A 16,453-nucleotide genomic window follows, 5' to 3' on the forward strand; every position below is an offset into this window, starting at 1 on the left:
GCCTATCACTTGTTTGGCTCTTTTTTCATATCTTTCTCATCTCATCAGTCACATAAAAGTTGACTCTTTTCTTATGGCCAAAACCCTATTATGGTTAACGCACTTGGATTCTTGCCCCACTTGCCTTCACAATGCCACAATCATTCTCCCAAAGCTATGTCCAAATCAGAAGGAGGCAATGGGATTCAATATAATGGAACGCCATTAAACGCAGTGGATCCTTTTCGAATGGAATCTTGTTCACGTACAGAAGTAACCAATCAAATGTGTGCAGGTTGGGTTATTGCGTGTTCAACGAAATCCAGAAGAGAGGCCAACAACGGCTCAGATTGTTTCATATCATTGTAATGTATCCATTGAATTACCAGCTCCAAGAGAACCATCATTCTTCGGGCATTTTAATATAGCTACGGAAGCAGGATCTGCTTTGGATCAAAGTTCCAAGACGACCGTTTCAAATGAAATGTCCGAGAGTGAACTCTTGTCTCGATGAAATGAGGTTAATCTTTTCTATATTTATATATATTCAAGTCATGGATCAAATGGAAGTATTTTCTTTCATTTATTCCTCAGTCAATTTAAGCAAAATAGTTTTTTTTTTTTTTTAATAATCACATGCAAGAATCAAAGTGAAGCACGCAATTAAATTCAACATGGTTTATTTATTATATCAGTCACTAATTGTTCGTTCAAATTCCTAGTTAATTAGACGTGCTAAAGCTAGCGTTTACTTTTAGGGTGTTTAATTAGTCGTTAGCTATTCGTCCAAATTCCTCTATTAATTTGAGTATCAGTGCTTCTAAATCACAATGTGTTCTGTTAATTCTCAAAACACAAAAGACTTCTACTTTTGGCATATGAAATCATAGATGACTCTTGAAGAAAGTAGAGCGGCAAAACCAGACTTACTATGTCTGCTCTTAAATATAAAAACAAATTAACTAATATGTAAAAATTAAAAAATTAATTAAGTTAGTTATCTATAAAAAAAAAGTATGTTAAGTATCTAAAATATCCCTATGTTATTTGTACTAGAAACTACTTTTTGACGAATACCTTTTAATACATGTGAGAAGAATTTGAAAAAATTATAAATTTGGCGGACAAAATGAATTGAAAAACTAATTACATTTAGAACAAAAGAAAATTCCTTTATCAATTCTTATATTTAGGACATGAGGGTAACTGTCATAAACCTATACATGAAGCGATAGTACTTTAGAAACCCTTGACTGATTAAACAGAAAGAACAGAGGAGATATGAGCAAGAATATGTCAACACGTTCTGTTCAAGATGAAGACTGCTTGTACAATAGAAGGAACAATATGATTAAAAACTCATGCAATCATGATTCCTAATTTACATTTCAACAATTATATGGGGCCCTCAAACATATTACTATCCTAATTGTAAATTAGACTACAAATCTAATTCCATATTATTTAATCCTAGAGTCTAGTTAAGATTTCTTTTATATCAAAATAAATCCTAATACCCAAATAATTCATACCTAATGGTGGCTAAACATTAGGTAGACATACCAAAGCAGGATTAAGTAATTAAAAATTAAGTATAATTAATTCAGTGAAAACATATTCTAATCCACTCTATCTTCATAACACACCCTTCCTCTGTTTTGCTGCCGTCCTTGAATGCCCAATTAAGTGCAGCCGTCCTACCTTCTGCGATGCTTAAACTCCAAAATTATATATTGCCAGCAGTCCTTAATATAAGAGCTACTTAATTAATTTGAGTAGATTAAAAAATAATTAAGTTAATTCTTCTTAATTAAGTGTGTTGGTTAGAACTATCATTATTATAAGAATTATCTTTAAAAAAAGTAAATATAAGAAACAAAATGAATTGAAGTCTTATATTTAAAATCAAAATAAAAATCAAACTGATTCTTATATTAAGGACAAAATATAGTATTTCATTCAGAACTCACTCTTGCCCCACGTCTCATCCATTAATAATTAATAACACTATATATATTTATTATATTCCACTTATCAGTAACTGCTCCTTTCTTTATTTTATTTGGTTTAATCCATTCCAACTTCTCAATTAATGGATTTGTTGATAAATCTTTCTTCCATGACGGGATCCACGCTATTTTACTATTTTCTGGTTCGGTGGAATGTCGTTTCCAACTCGTGCCTATAATGCTATCACTATCAAGCCAAGGCTTCAAAGGGCCACGCTGTTTTACTCTGTCTTCTTCTTCTTATGTTTTTAGCATCTTCTTTGTATGTGTATGTTTTGTCTTCAATTTTCATCCCACCTAAACCTTGTATATTTCCTACAAAACAAAATATGATTTTTTTTACGTACAGTTACCTTCAATCTTTATTTGTCATGTTGTGAGTAACTTTTCAGCGAGACCTAACTTTTGTTGATGACAAAATATAAGATGAATATACTTTATGACAAGATTCTTTTTCTTTTTCTTTTTCCCTTTGGGTTGAACTGGGCGCCCAGAACCAAAAAAACTACATCAAACAACTAAAGGGGAAAAAAAACAAGAAGACAAGACAATAAACGCAAGATTATTCGTTTTTTTTAATCCTATAATTGACTAAAACGAAAAATATAAATAAAAAATATTGACTTAATCAAGAATTTGACTATTCAAACTTCACACTAGTGTTGGCTAGCTGCTCCTCATAAGTTACTTGTATTGCCAACAACTTCATTTGCTAGACCATAACAATAGCCCCCAAAGATATGGTTCAACTCCATCATTCCTCCATGCCATCAAGCCTTATCGTTTCTTTGGCTTTCTTCCTTACATTTCTTTCTCAGCTTCTTATTCTCACCGCCCAGCCGCCTGACTTCCTAACACATGATTGTTACCCAGAAAGAGGTAACTACACAAATTCAAGTGCCTATGACACCAACCTCAAGACCCTCCTTTCTGGTTTCACTTCCGACGACACAAACATTGAATATGGCTTCAATCAATTCGTCTTATGGCCAAAACCCAGACGTAGTTCACGCATTTGGATTCTGCAGAGGCGATGTTAAGCCAGATTCTTGCCGTAGTTGCCTCCTCAACGCCGCAATCCTTCTCCCACAACTATGTCCAAATCAGAAGGAAGAAGTTGGATACTATGACAATTGCACGTTTCGATACTCACACCGTTCATTATTTGGAATATACAACGTCTCTGATAGAATATTCTTTGCGTGGAGTCAACAAAGTTCAACGACACTTAACGATATATATGTTCAGGTACAATTGGATAAAGTAGAGGACCAAGCACCAATTGGGGATTCTCATCGTAAGTTTGCAGCAGCAAATGATAGTACAAGCGAATCTGGGGAAGTGTATGCCTTTGCTCAGTGCAGCCCAGATCTGTCTGAGGATTATTGCAGGTCCTGCTTACAGAATGTTTCCAGTAGAATCCAAATATGCTGTGACGGAAGGAATGGTGGTAGGGTTTTCAATCCCAGCTGCTATATTAGATATGAGAGCTACCTCTTCTATGATTACACGGCTGTTTCAACACAGCCACCTCCTCCGCCATCCACCGCTGTAACGCTGCCCCAAGGTACTTTCTTGGCATATATGGATATCATTTGTTTTAAAGATTATAGTACGAAGAAGGAATTGAATATTATTAAAAGTTTTTTGCTTTTGAATGATAAATGTATTACTTCTTCCGGTCTTATTTATAAGCAACAATTATCATCTCTCTCTTATATCTAAATATAAGCAATATTTGTAAGTTATCTTAAATTTTTGTAGCAAATTCTCTATCTTGCCCTCATTAATTACTTATTTTAATACTCAGTATATTTATTATCTTATTTCTCAAACCATCATCTCTTCATCACACATTCTCTCTCTTCTATAATTCTTTTTATTATAATAATTTTCTTATTCTCTCTCTTATACTCTATCCCCCATAAATAAGGGCATTTTAGAAAAAGAACTTCTAATTTCTATATATTTATTGTCTTTAACTAATTTTAACTAATATTTTGATTTACGTGATGAGCTCCAATCTTCCTTATAAAAAGGGACTGAGGGAGTAGCATTTTAGATCATGTTGTGGCATCGTTTTATTATTTGTTGGATACAAAATTTTGAAATACTAAATTTGTATTTGCCCCTTAATTTCCATGTCATTGCCATGAACTATCTTGTGCTCTCAATAACCGAAGTGACCCGTACGTTGGGTTGGTACTCTATATAAAATCAGGAGGGAGTAATAGCACTGGATCAAAAACTGTTGTCAAGATTATTGTCCCAATTATCATTTCGGTGATACTTTCTTGTTTGGTGGGTTGCTATTTGCTGAGGAGAAAAACAAGGAAGAGAAGCCAAACTATTCTGACAGAAAACTGTAACTTATTGTTTGTTCTCTTTTAAACTTAATAATTTTTATATTTGACCATAGCATGCTTATTAATTAAAGTGACATCCACATATGTATACTGACCCAGTTGGAGAAGAAGGTTCAAATCTGAGATCCTTGCAATTTAGCTTGGCTACAGTTGAAGCTGCAACAGATAAGTTTTCCGAAGAGAACAAAATAGGGAAAGGAGGATTTGGAGAAGTTTACAAGGTAATATAACAAAACTAATTACCAATAACAAATTATATATCATATTTCTAGTTATAGTAATTCAATTTGTTTTCAGGGCACTCTTCTTGATGGACGAGAAATTGCTGTCAAGAGACTCTCAAGAAGATCAATGCAAGGAACATTAGAATTCAAAAATGAAATTTTGCTTATAGCCAAACTCCAACATAGAAATTTGGTGACGTTATTGGGATTCTGCTTGGAAGAACAAGAGAAAATTCTTGTTTATGAATTTGTGCCTAACAAAAGCATTGATTTCTTCTTATTTGGTACAACTTCTAACCTTTCATTGTTCAAGTTCTATGCATATCCTGTCATATGCATTTTCCTAGCTAGTTTGTTCCTAGTACTATTACTCTCATAATTATTTGACTTAATTTTATAGATTCTGAAAAACAAAGATTATTCAATTGGTTTGAGCGATTCAAAATTATCGGAGGAATTGCACAAGGACTTTCTTACTTACATGAACATTCTCGCCTAAAAGTCATCCATCATGACTTCAAACCAAGCAATATTTTATTAGATAACAAGATGAATCCAAAAATATCAGATTTTGGTATGGCAAGAATGATTTCTATAGATGAAGATCAAAGAAACACAAATAGAATTGTCGGGACATAGTAAGTATTGATGCCCTTCTTTTTTATTGGTTATCTCAATTAATAAATTGCATGAGAAACAAAAGGAGCTTGTGTCTATTTACTATGTGAACATTGCTTCATATATCCTATTTATCTCCATGACGAGTTTTGCTTTATGTCCTCATTTGTCCCAAATTGATCCAAGTATGTTTTTTTACATTATACTAACACTAGCATACTTTTTTTTTTGTCAAACTTTGCAGTGGTTATATGGCTCCTGAATACAGAATGAATGGACAATTTTCTGAAAAGTCTGATGTATTTAGTTTTAGAGTTATAGTTTTAGAAGTGCTTAGTGGAAAGAGGAATGCTAGATCGTATGAATCACACCTCTTAACATATGTAAGTATTAAATCTATGCTAATTGTTGCTCATGTATTGTAATCATATTGTCATATCCATATGTTGCAAATCAAGATGCTAAGGTCAATTTGATTGTGTAATTATTTGACAAGGTCTGGAAGAAGTGGGACGAGGGATCACCATTGCAAATATTGGACCCTTTTCTGATGGAATCATGTTCTGAAATTGAAGCAATAAAATGTGTGCAAATTGGGTTATTGTGCGTTCAACCAAATCCAGAAGAAAGGCCAACAATGTCTCAAATTGTTTCATATCTTACTAATCTTTCCATTGACTTACCATCTCCAAGAGAACCTGCGTTCTTCGTGCGTCCCAATCCAACTATAGTTCCAGAATGGGGTTTGGATCAAACTCTTCAGAGTTATTCAACCTCCAATTCAGCTACTGGTTCAAATGAATCGTCTCAGCTCTTACCTCGATGAAAAGAAGTTCATATTTTCTATGTGTATATGTGTTTATTTATGTCGTGAGATGTATCAACTTTCATTTAGAGAAATTTGTTTCATCTTTTTCTATACATATGATGGACAAAGATATTTATAGCCCTCTTGATATGGCTTGCACAGCTTGAGTTTTCAAAGAAGTCATTATATCATTTACTATATTTAATTTTTTTGAATATATAGTATTACTTTGCCGCCATTTTAGTCATTAAATATGAAGAAAATGATTAATTAATATTTAATTTAGAAGAATCCGAACGTGCTAGGGAACTTTGATTAAGAAAAGAGGAGGACAGATTCAGGGAAAAAAGGTTTTATAATAGACATCAAAATATAAGATTAAACAGATAGTCATAACCTTGTGTATTATCGATCAGATCATTATTAATTACGCTAACTCTTATTTACGGAGCACATAGATATATAAAATAAGTTTTTATTATAAAGGAAAATCGAAAAGAAAGAAAGAACAGAAGGTGAGGGAGGAAAACACCAGGCTGGGCTGAGGCTATTCGTCTGGAGAGCAAGCCCGAAGGCTAAACCCAATCCTGTGGGCATTGTCAAGCCTCCGTCCATATCTCTGTGATTTGATCGGGTCCGGGCTTGGTATTGGGTACATTTTTCGCTTGAAAAAGGCAAAATTTTTATGAATTCTAAGAACCCCTGCCTAAAATCTTGTCGTAAGAAAAAAAACAACATAATCACTAAAAACTTACATAACAAGTGACACAGCATGCAGTGATAAATTTCAGTGCAGAAAATAACAACCAATTCATATTACTCACTTATTATTGTGATTTTTTGGTGATCATATTCCTTCCATACAATCTTATAGTCCATTTTGACAAAAAAAAAATCTCAGTACTTTTACCAAAAACTAATGGCAGGATCCAAGTTTGCTGATATTCAAAATGGACTTGCATATATGGTGCAGGAGAAAATAAAAAATGACTAAAGACAATTTGAAATTAAAATTGAATTTATTTATATATAAAAAGATTGGATCATTGACATGACTATAAAAACTAGTTGGAAATTGAATTTGGTCATAAATATAAAACCTTATCAATTCGTGTTGTCCCCCATACTTATCTTTTTTTTTTTTATGTGTGGCTAAACTATTTCTATTAACTACATGTATTAATAAGTTTACATTAAAAGTGGCTTCAAGACAAGTGATTTAAGAGGTATTTCAGGAAAAAAATGAAACATTTTTTACAAGTAATTAATTACCAACATAGAACCCCAAGCAACAATCTAACAAGTGCACACAATCACATAAGACAGGGAAAAAATTTTAAAATTTATTTAAATTAATTAAGTAGATCTTATATTTTTGTAACTGTTATAGACCTATACGTGTAGTCACAGTACCTGAGAAACCCTTGACTGATTGATGTTGATCATGCAGCTTGGGTTTGAGAGAAGTTATGATTTACCTTTGAAAAATAACATCACTAGGCACGTGGGAATGTATTTAAAATATGGCAAAATCATTAATTTAGAATGATCAAATTGTCAAGGGTGTGTTTGGTTCAATAGAAAGGAAGGGAAGGGATTTTAATAAAAAAGAGAAAAGAGAAAGGAATGGGAGGAATTTTAGGAAAAAGAAGGGAAATGAGAGATTTTAATGTCATCCTATTTGATTCAAAAGGAGAGGGGAGGGACAATATTTTTATATGAACAATTTTGTCCTTATTTTATTTGACTCAAATTTTGCAAAATGTTTAATAAAATATAATTATAAATTGAATAAATATAAATATAATACGCATATAGGAGAAAAAATTGACATCTTTGTTAGGTAACTTCGTTTAAATAAGATTAAACCAGTACAAAAATCTGAAACAAATAAAAGAAAACACCTAAACGGAATAACATCAACACTGTTCTTAAAACTAACTAAATTAACCAGTATCAATATGAATATTTCTCATATATCCAGCCATTAGTTTGTACTATAATTTCGTCTGACTTCCCACGTCATTTGCTTTTCGATTGACGGGTGAGACTTTAGAAGAAAATGAGGCTACGTTGCTCTTTTCTCATTTTTCATCACCCTATTTTCTCATTTATCCGGGACATCGTGGATATTTTTCAGAATGGATACAAATATTTATTTATACTGATTTGTAACCTTTTATTACCCAAGTTCAAAACACAAAATGCTGACAAAAACCAGATCTTAAATATTTACATCCTTATATAATTAGCATCCACACAGACAAATAAAAACTTGACAATAAACCACTAATTTCACGAAGCCACTAATTTCTCCTTGAGGAAGACTGTGTGTTGAGCACTGGCAATTGTGGATATTCTAACAATGAACCAATAATGTCGCAAAGAAGGTACTGAGATGAGGTATGCTTGCGAGATGCGCTTGCATCTTCCCGTGGCCACTAATTTCTTGAGGATTGCAGATCCTCATATTCATGGAAAGAAAGCAGGAAGCTAACAGGTGGAACGACCGAGAGGGCAGGTGGTGAGGCGGAGGCAAAACCAGGTGGCGGCGGCGCCGACTGAAGGAGGAAAAGCCATCAAGCAATGGTGAGCCTCGACCAAGCACGAATGCCGAACGCTAGGAGGAGCGGCTGAAGAGAATGAACAGAAGAAATGGTTCTGAAGATTGAAGGGTAACGGTGGAATATAAAGAAAATTGTCGTGGGCACTTTTGTCATGACAAGAGAATAATTTCTCTCCCCTTAAAAAAAACCCTGACTTTTGAGGGAAGAGAGAGGAGGGAAGGATGCACCGATGCAGACAAAGATAAAAATATTTTCCCCCGCTTCCTTTCATTTTTTTCAAACCAAACACCCTTTTGCTGCTCCTCCCCTTCCTTTCCCCCATCTCCTCCTCAAAAAAGCTCCAACCAAACACTACCTAACTCTAACCAAGTACTACCTAAGTGAATCATGTCTATAACCGGAGAGAGAAGGGGATAAAGAGGGGGGTAGAAAAGACGAATCCTGTACATATTCCAAAAATGTCCCACATAAGACATGATCATCTGGAAGGGGAATCGAGTAAGAATATGTCAAGATGTTCTGTTCATCATATGACTTTCCTTCTCTTACGTCATTTTTGTCAAGAATATACATCTAAAAGATAACAATGGATAGATGCCAGGAACAAGTCAAAAGCGGAGACTGCGCGTACGACAGAAATAATGATAATATACGTGTCTAATTGCGCTTGTCGGCAACCACATGTGTTTCGATCAAGGAATTGTTCCCAGGAAATGCGTCACTGCTGTTTCTTCCACAGCTCGACTTGATCAAGAATTTGACCATTCAAACCTTGAGATTAATTAATAATGTTCGCTGGCTCCTCAATTAGAAGGCCATGGCTGATTATTTTACTCATATTACTAAATTATTGTATTTGCTAACCCACAACAATATGTAATAGCCCAAAGGCATGGTTTTCTAGGTACCCTATCAGTCCTAAGGCCAATGGTTTCGTAGGTCCCATTTTTTATCAATATAATCGCATTTATGTCGGTCACTGACTCGATCAAGGGACTTTAAGAAGTTGACTATTCAAACTTCAGAATCACACTAGACTGCTCATCGATCATCCATAAAGCTCAATATGCTTCGATTCTTCTATCGTTCCTTTGAACACAATGCCTTTATTTTATTTATTGGCTCTGCTGATCATCGCTTTCCATTTTCATCTTCTCCTTCTCACCGCCCAGTCAGATGATATCCGAGGGGTCATTTGTTACCCAAAAAGAGGTAACTATTCAAACCCCAGTGTCTACCACACCAACCTCAATACCATTCTTTCTAATTTCACTTCCGACGATACAAACATTGAATATGGCTTCATCAATTCCTCTTATGGCCAAAACCCTGACACAGTTCACGCATTTGGATTCTGCAGAGGCGATGTGAAGCCAGATTCTTGCCGTTCTTGCCTCCTCAACGCCACAATCTTTCTCCCACAACTTTGTCCAAATCGGAAGGAGGCAGTTCTATACTATGACAATTGCACGTTTCGATATTCATATCGTTCAATCTATGGAATATACAACGTGTCTGATGGACCATACTTTTTGTGGAACCGGGCAAATTCAACGACACTTACGGATCAGTACGTACAGGTACTATTGGACAAAGTAAAGAACCAAGCACCAATCGGGGATCCTCGTCGTAAGTTTGCAGCAGCAAATGACAGTACAAGCGAATCTAGGAAAGTGTATGCTTTTGCTCAGTGCAGTCCAGACCTGTCTGAGGATTATTGCAGGTCCTGCTTACAGAATGTTTCCCAACGAATCCAACTATGCTGTGACGGAAAGAATGGTGGTAGGGTCATCTATCCGAGCTGTTATATTAGATATGAGAGCTACCTCTTCTATGATTACGCGGCTGTTTCAGCCCAGCAGCCATCTCCTCCGCCATCCACCGCCGTGACGCCGTCCCAAGGTATCTGCCTAGTCCTATCAATTTTCTCTATCTTTTACTTATTCATTTATAATTTTTTTAAGTACTACCCTCTCTGAAGTCCTAGATATAAAAGCTAGAGAAGGGGTTAGTTTTAGTCATCATAAATATAATAACACAAATACTGATCTGTCTGTTTGGTGTTATATATAGAATCAGGAGGAAGTGATAGCACTGGATCACAAACTGCGGTCAAGATCACTGTCCCCATCATCGTTGCAGTGATATTTTGTTGTTTGGTGGGTTGCTATTTGCTGAGGAGAAAAACAAGGAAGAGAAGCCAATCTATTCTTACAGACAGCTGTAATCTACTGTTTGTTCACTTTTAAACTTAAGAATGTTCATATTTTTCCATAGCGTGCTTATTAAATTGATATTCCCATATAATGGTGGTCTAGTTGGAGAAGAAGGTTCAAATCTGAGGTCCTTGCAATTTAGCTTGGTTACAATTGAAGCTGCAACAAATAAGTTTTCTGAAGAGAACAAAATAGGAAAAGGAGGATTTGGAGAAGTTTACAAGGTAATATTATAAAACTAGCGGCCAATTAATTAATTATATATCATATTCCTAATTACAACAAAGACTAAGATACATCCAGTACCCCGAAATATTTTCTTAAGTGCATCTAAAACCTCGAAGTATTTTGTGATGCATCCAACTCCTCGAAATATTTTTTAGGCGCGTCCAACATTCCAAAGTATTCTTTGGACCTTGGCGCTGGATGTACCAAAAAATATTTTTAGGTGTTGGATACACCTGAAAAAAATACTTTGAGGTGCTACATGCACTGAAAAATACTTCACGGTACTAGATGCACCTAAACAAATACTTTAGAGTACTAGATGTATCACAAAATATTTTAGAACGCTGGATATATCTGATAAAATACTTCAGGGTGCTGAATGCATCTTAATCCTTATAACAATTCAATTTTGTTTTCAGGGCACTCTTCCTGATGGACGAGACATTGCTGTCAAGAGACTCTCAAGAAGTTCAGTGCAAGGAACATCAGAGTTCAAGAATGAAATTTTGCTTATAGCCAAACTGCAGCATAGAAATTTAGTGACATTATTGGGATTCTGCTTGGAAGAACAAGAGAAAATTCTCATTTATGAATACGTGCCTAACAAGAGCATTGATTTCTTCTTATTTGGTACAAACTTCCAACCTTATTTTCACGTATTATAGTTAAAGTTCTATTGATATCTTTCCGGATTTTTTCCCGAGTAATTCGTTACTTACTTTCATAATTATTTGACTCAATTATAGATTCTAAAAGACAAAGATTATTCAATTGGTTTGAGCGATTCAAAATTATTGGAGGAATTGCACAAGGACTTTCTTACCTGCATGAACATTCTCGCCTTAAAGTCATCCATCGTGACCTTAAACCAGGCAATATTTTGTTAGATAACAAGATGAATCCAAAAATATCAGATTTTGGTATGGCAAGAATGATTTCTATAGATGAAGATCAAGGAAATACAAATAGAGTTGTTGGAACATAGTAAGTATTGATGTCCTCCTTTCCAATTGGTTATCTTCATTAATGGATTGCATGAGAAACAAAAAGAGATATTATCTATTTATGCTACAAGGAACATTGCTTCACATATCCTATTTATTTCCATAACGAGTTGTGCTTTATGTCCTCATTTGTCCCAAATTGATCTAAGTATGTTTTTTTATATTATACTAACACTAGCATACATTTTTGCTTCAAACTTTGCAGTGGTTACATGGCTCCTGAATATATAATGAATGGGCAATTTTCTGAAAAGTCTGATATATTCAGTTTTGGAGTTATAGTTTTAGAAGTGCTTAGTGGAAAAAGGAATGCTAGATCATATGAGTCACACCTCTTGACATATGTAAGTATTAAATCTATGCTAATTGTTGCTCCTATATGGTAATCATATTGTCATATCCATATGTTGCAAATTAAGATGCTAAGGTCAATTTGATTGTGTAATTATTTGACAAGGTCTGGAAGAAGTGGGACGAGGGATCACCATTGCAAATATTGGACCCTTTTCTGATGGAATCATGTTCTGAAATTGAAGCAATAAAATGTGTGCAAATTGGGTTATTGTGCGTTCAACAAAATCCAGAAGAAAGGCCAACAATGTCTCAAATTGTTTCATATCTTAGTAATCTTTCCATTGACTTACCATCTCCAAGAGAACCTGCGTTCTTCATGCATTCCAATCCAACTATAGTTGTAGAATTGAGTTTGGATCAAACTCTTCAGAGCTCAACTTCCAAGTCAGCTGGTTCAAATGAATCGTCTCAGCTCTTGCCTCGATGAAATGGAGTTCATCTTTTTTTAATATGCACGTGTGTTTTTATACGACGATGACATATGTATGCCTTTTTGTTGTTTAATTATGTCCACTAAGTTACTCCTCTGTTAATTGAAGCAGATTATTTATTTATTGCTATAACTAGTTACATTTAGTTTATCATGATTTATTTGTCATATACCTGTCGTGAGCTATTAATTCAAAATTTCCTTATCAATTTTAGTAGTATTGTTAATTTCCAAAATACAAAAGTCTTTAACCTGCTAAGAGCAAACAGTAGTACTCCTCCGGTCCTTAATATAAGACCCATTTAACTAATTTGATTAGATTAAGGAAGTTAGGTAAATTAGTTAATTATAAGAAAAGTGACACATTTTTCCTAAAATACCATAATCATCTTTCTTAATACCTCCTCTCCCTCTTCTACTTGATTATGGTTGAGGGAGTATTTATAGGGGTAATTTAGAGAAAATTGATAAATATGAGAAATGGGTCTTATATTTAGGACCAAAACTAACTCAAGAATTAGGTTCTATATTAAGGATCGGAGGAGTAGTTTTATATGCAGCGGTACTTAAGGTGGAGCCGGTTGATATATGGATAGAGTCTGCAAAGAAGTTATTGTGACATTTACTTTTTAAATATTCTTTAAATGCCTATATTATTCACAAATAAAACGAGGACACCACACACACACAAATACTACCTCCAATTGTCTTAAATAAAATATTTCCATATGTTTTGTCTCTTATACTTAGCATTTTTTTTATAAATTATCCTATTGATTGCACATGAATTTGCATCAAAAGGTAGTTTCAATACAAATGATTTAAGAGGATATTTGAGAAAAACCAACATATATTTTTGACAAATAATTAATTTAACTAATTTTTTAAATCTATTTAAATTTATTAAGTAGATCTTATATTAAAAATCAGAAATATTATGTATGTATTTTTAATTAATGGTAGGTGCATCGAATGCCACACTTATTAAGGGTAGGCCATGTCCCCAAATTGAATAATATATATAAATATATATATAGGATAAAGATATCTGTAGGTAACTTATCAACAAAATGCTTACAACTGTCAGTTTGTAATAGGGATGGGACTTAAATGCACGATTTCATGTACAATAATGGATGAAATCATTGCTAATTACACTAACCTTTTTTGTGCTACATACAAATATTTTTTTATTAGAAGTAATTCTATTCGAAGTATTACTGAATACTAAATATAGACACTTCTCTCGATGAGAATTTAAATATTAATTCATCATATTGTAAGATTAGCTTTTTGTCATTAGGCTGGGTTGAGTGTATTGGTTGGGCTGGCCCGAAGGCTAAACCCAGTCCTGTGGGCTTTGTCAAGCCTCGTTCATTTTTCTTTGGACCCTCCAAGATATATTTCACCGGGCTTGGGCTGGGTTTATTGGGCTATACTCTGTCTTGTGCTCACACTTTCTTTCTATTATTTTTAACTTTTTGAAGAAAAAAAAAGATACTATTGACATGAAATTATGAGATTTTTAAGTAGAAAAGTAGGTACGTTAAATTTTTTTTTTTTTTAAAAAAAAGAAACAGGAAAAAGAGATGGGAACAAGAAGAAGCAATGAAAAGGCTATGATAATGTCGGTCTTCATCATTTGCTAGTCATGGCATGCGAAATTTTTAATTTATAACTTTTAAATAACCGTAGATGCTATTCAATTCCAATGTTTAGCATTTAGCAGACGCTGGGACCGAAAGATAATACTCCCTCCACTTCAAAATATAAGCATGATATCTATGAAGGGAGTTGTTTTTTTTTTTTTTTTGATAACCATCATTTTAGATTTTTGGATCATTTAATGCATTTTTTTATTTTTATCCTAATTAATTATATGTCTCTTTCATCACTTTTTTTCCACTCATTCTCTCTCACCTCTGTTTTCACTCACCCTATCTCTCACTCATCCTCTCCATAAATAGGGGTGTTTTAGAAAAATAAGTCTATTATGTTTAACAAATTTTATCTAACTTCTTGAGTTGCATAAACTAGTTATTTGATGTTTATATTTTGAGTTGGATGGAGTATATATATGTAGCACTTTAAACTCTGGAAAAATGACAGATAAAGATCTTTAAAATTACCAAATCTCGAATCAGGGTTCATTACGACATTTTAATAAGTTTTGACAATACTTGACTTGCAAATAATGATGCATTTTTTTTATGAGAATTTCTAATTTGGGATTTTCCAATGTCCATGGTCTTTTTTTTTTTTGTCATTTTTCCTTAAACTTTTGGGGTGGAATTTTCACATATAAAAATTGTTCAGTACTCAACAATCTTTTGAACAAAATTGCATTCTGATAAAAAAAAAAAATGAAGGTACTCGTTTTTTTTAAAAAAAAAAAAGACTTATGAGTTGGGTTGGACATCGTACTGAGAATACATGGCGAGAGACCACGAGGCCCAAATCAAGCGATGCAAAGGTACTTGTTCACAATTAACGCCACATTCACAAAAACATGTGGTGTGGGGGATCATTTCTGATCTAGCAGTGGTCCTGATTGATGAATGCTTTTTTTTTTTGGGAAGGGACTGCTCCTTTTCAATTAGGAGGGATCAAGTATTCTTTTTGTACCTCTATCTGCTCAATTAAAAGATAGTGGTTGATCAAAGGTACAGTAATTTTCTACTACTCTATGAGAGTACTTAGCTAATTGATCCACATTAATTAAAGACGTACTCGCGTATTCTATAATTTACTAGGACTTGTCACACTCTATGAATAAGTAAAATCGCTTCGTCTACAATATCCCTAAACGGATGCATGGTTGTGATCACATCTCTTGGTCAACGAATTTATAGCTTCAATGCAGTTAAAGATGAGGTAGATTTTCCTAAAACCTTTGTGCCGGCACAAATGTAGCCCATGAATAGTCAAGTTACTAAAAACTGGACCAGTTATTAAACCGGTTGAGACAGTAGTTCAAGAATTAGTAGGTCAGACATGGATCAACTTAGAGTCAGATCGGTAATAATTAATATATTATAATTTAATTAAAATACATAAAAATATTTATATTTTAATTATGGAAACATATTATTTAGTCTTTAAATAAATATATAAATTACAAAACATTTATATGTATATGAACTTTCTTCTCCATTATTTATTTTTCTTTCTTGTTCTACCCATCACCCATGCTCTCCTCTTGCTTTTTGATTTTTTTCTTAGTTATTCTCCCTCTTTTACGTGATCACTTGCCTCTCTCCTTTCCTCACGCATCACAAGTCTCAATAGCTAGTATGGTCTTTTCATTTACACTTCGCACGCATCACCATTCAGAACGCATGTTTGGACTTTAGAGGGTAGCTTTTTTTAACACTTTGTTCTCTCTTTCTTCACTAGCGTCCATGGCTTTTCCACACAGAGCTGGTAAGTTCTTTGTAAAGCATGAATGGCAACAGTCTAATGAGTTGCAGGGAGATCTCGCCACTGAGAAGAACGACGGTGAGGAAAAGGTCACAGCAACAATGGAGTTCAACTTCAAAGCAGAATCCGGCGATGGTCTAGTCTGTCTTTTTTTTAAAAAAAGTTTTTGAAAGAATACATATTCATTTTGCCCATGGCACGCTCTTAACATTAGAGCCGGTGGGCTCAAA

The 16,453-nt window shown here is 34.0% G+C and overlaps 2 protein-coding genes across 2 annotated transcripts; both read left to right on the plus strand.

Annotated features, from left to right (window-relative positions):
- The first annotated feature begins 2,728 nt into the window (after nt 1-2,728).
- LOC114743849 (cysteine-rich receptor-like protein kinase 10) lies at nt 2,729-12,930 on the plus strand. The gene is made up of 7 exons (XM_028932052.1): nt 2,729-3,555; nt 10,651-10,794; nt 10,890-11,011; nt 11,435-11,645; nt 11,762-11,999; nt 12,225-12,363; nt 12,477-12,930. The coding sequence occupies exons 1-7, from the start codon at nt 2,847-2,849 to the stop codon at nt 12,798-12,800; spliced, it is 1,887 nt and encodes a 628-aa protein (XP_028787885.1). The 5' UTR covers nt 2,729-2,846; the 3' UTR covers nt 12,801-12,930.
- LOC114743850 (cysteine-rich receptor-like protein kinase 10) lies at nt 4,366-6,176 on the plus strand. The gene is made up of 5 exons (XM_028932053.1): nt 4,366-4,575; nt 4,652-4,862; nt 4,979-5,216; nt 5,441-5,579; nt 5,693-6,176. The coding sequence occupies exons 1-5, from the start codon at nt 4,438-4,440 to the stop codon at nt 6,020-6,022; spliced, it is 1,056 nt and encodes a 351-aa protein (XP_028787886.1). The 5' UTR covers nt 4,366-4,437; the 3' UTR covers nt 6,023-6,176.
- Nucleotides 12,931-16,453: the final 3,523 nt, after the last annotated feature.

Source organism: Neltuma alba, unplaced genomic scaffold (assembly GCF_004799145.2).
Source record: "Neltuma alba isolate B1F8T4 unplaced genomic scaffold, ASM479914v2 tig00004148_pilon, whole genome shotgun sequence".
Taxonomy (NCBI): Eukaryota; Viridiplantae; Streptophyta; class Magnoliopsida; order Fabales; family Fabaceae; genus Neltuma; species Neltuma alba.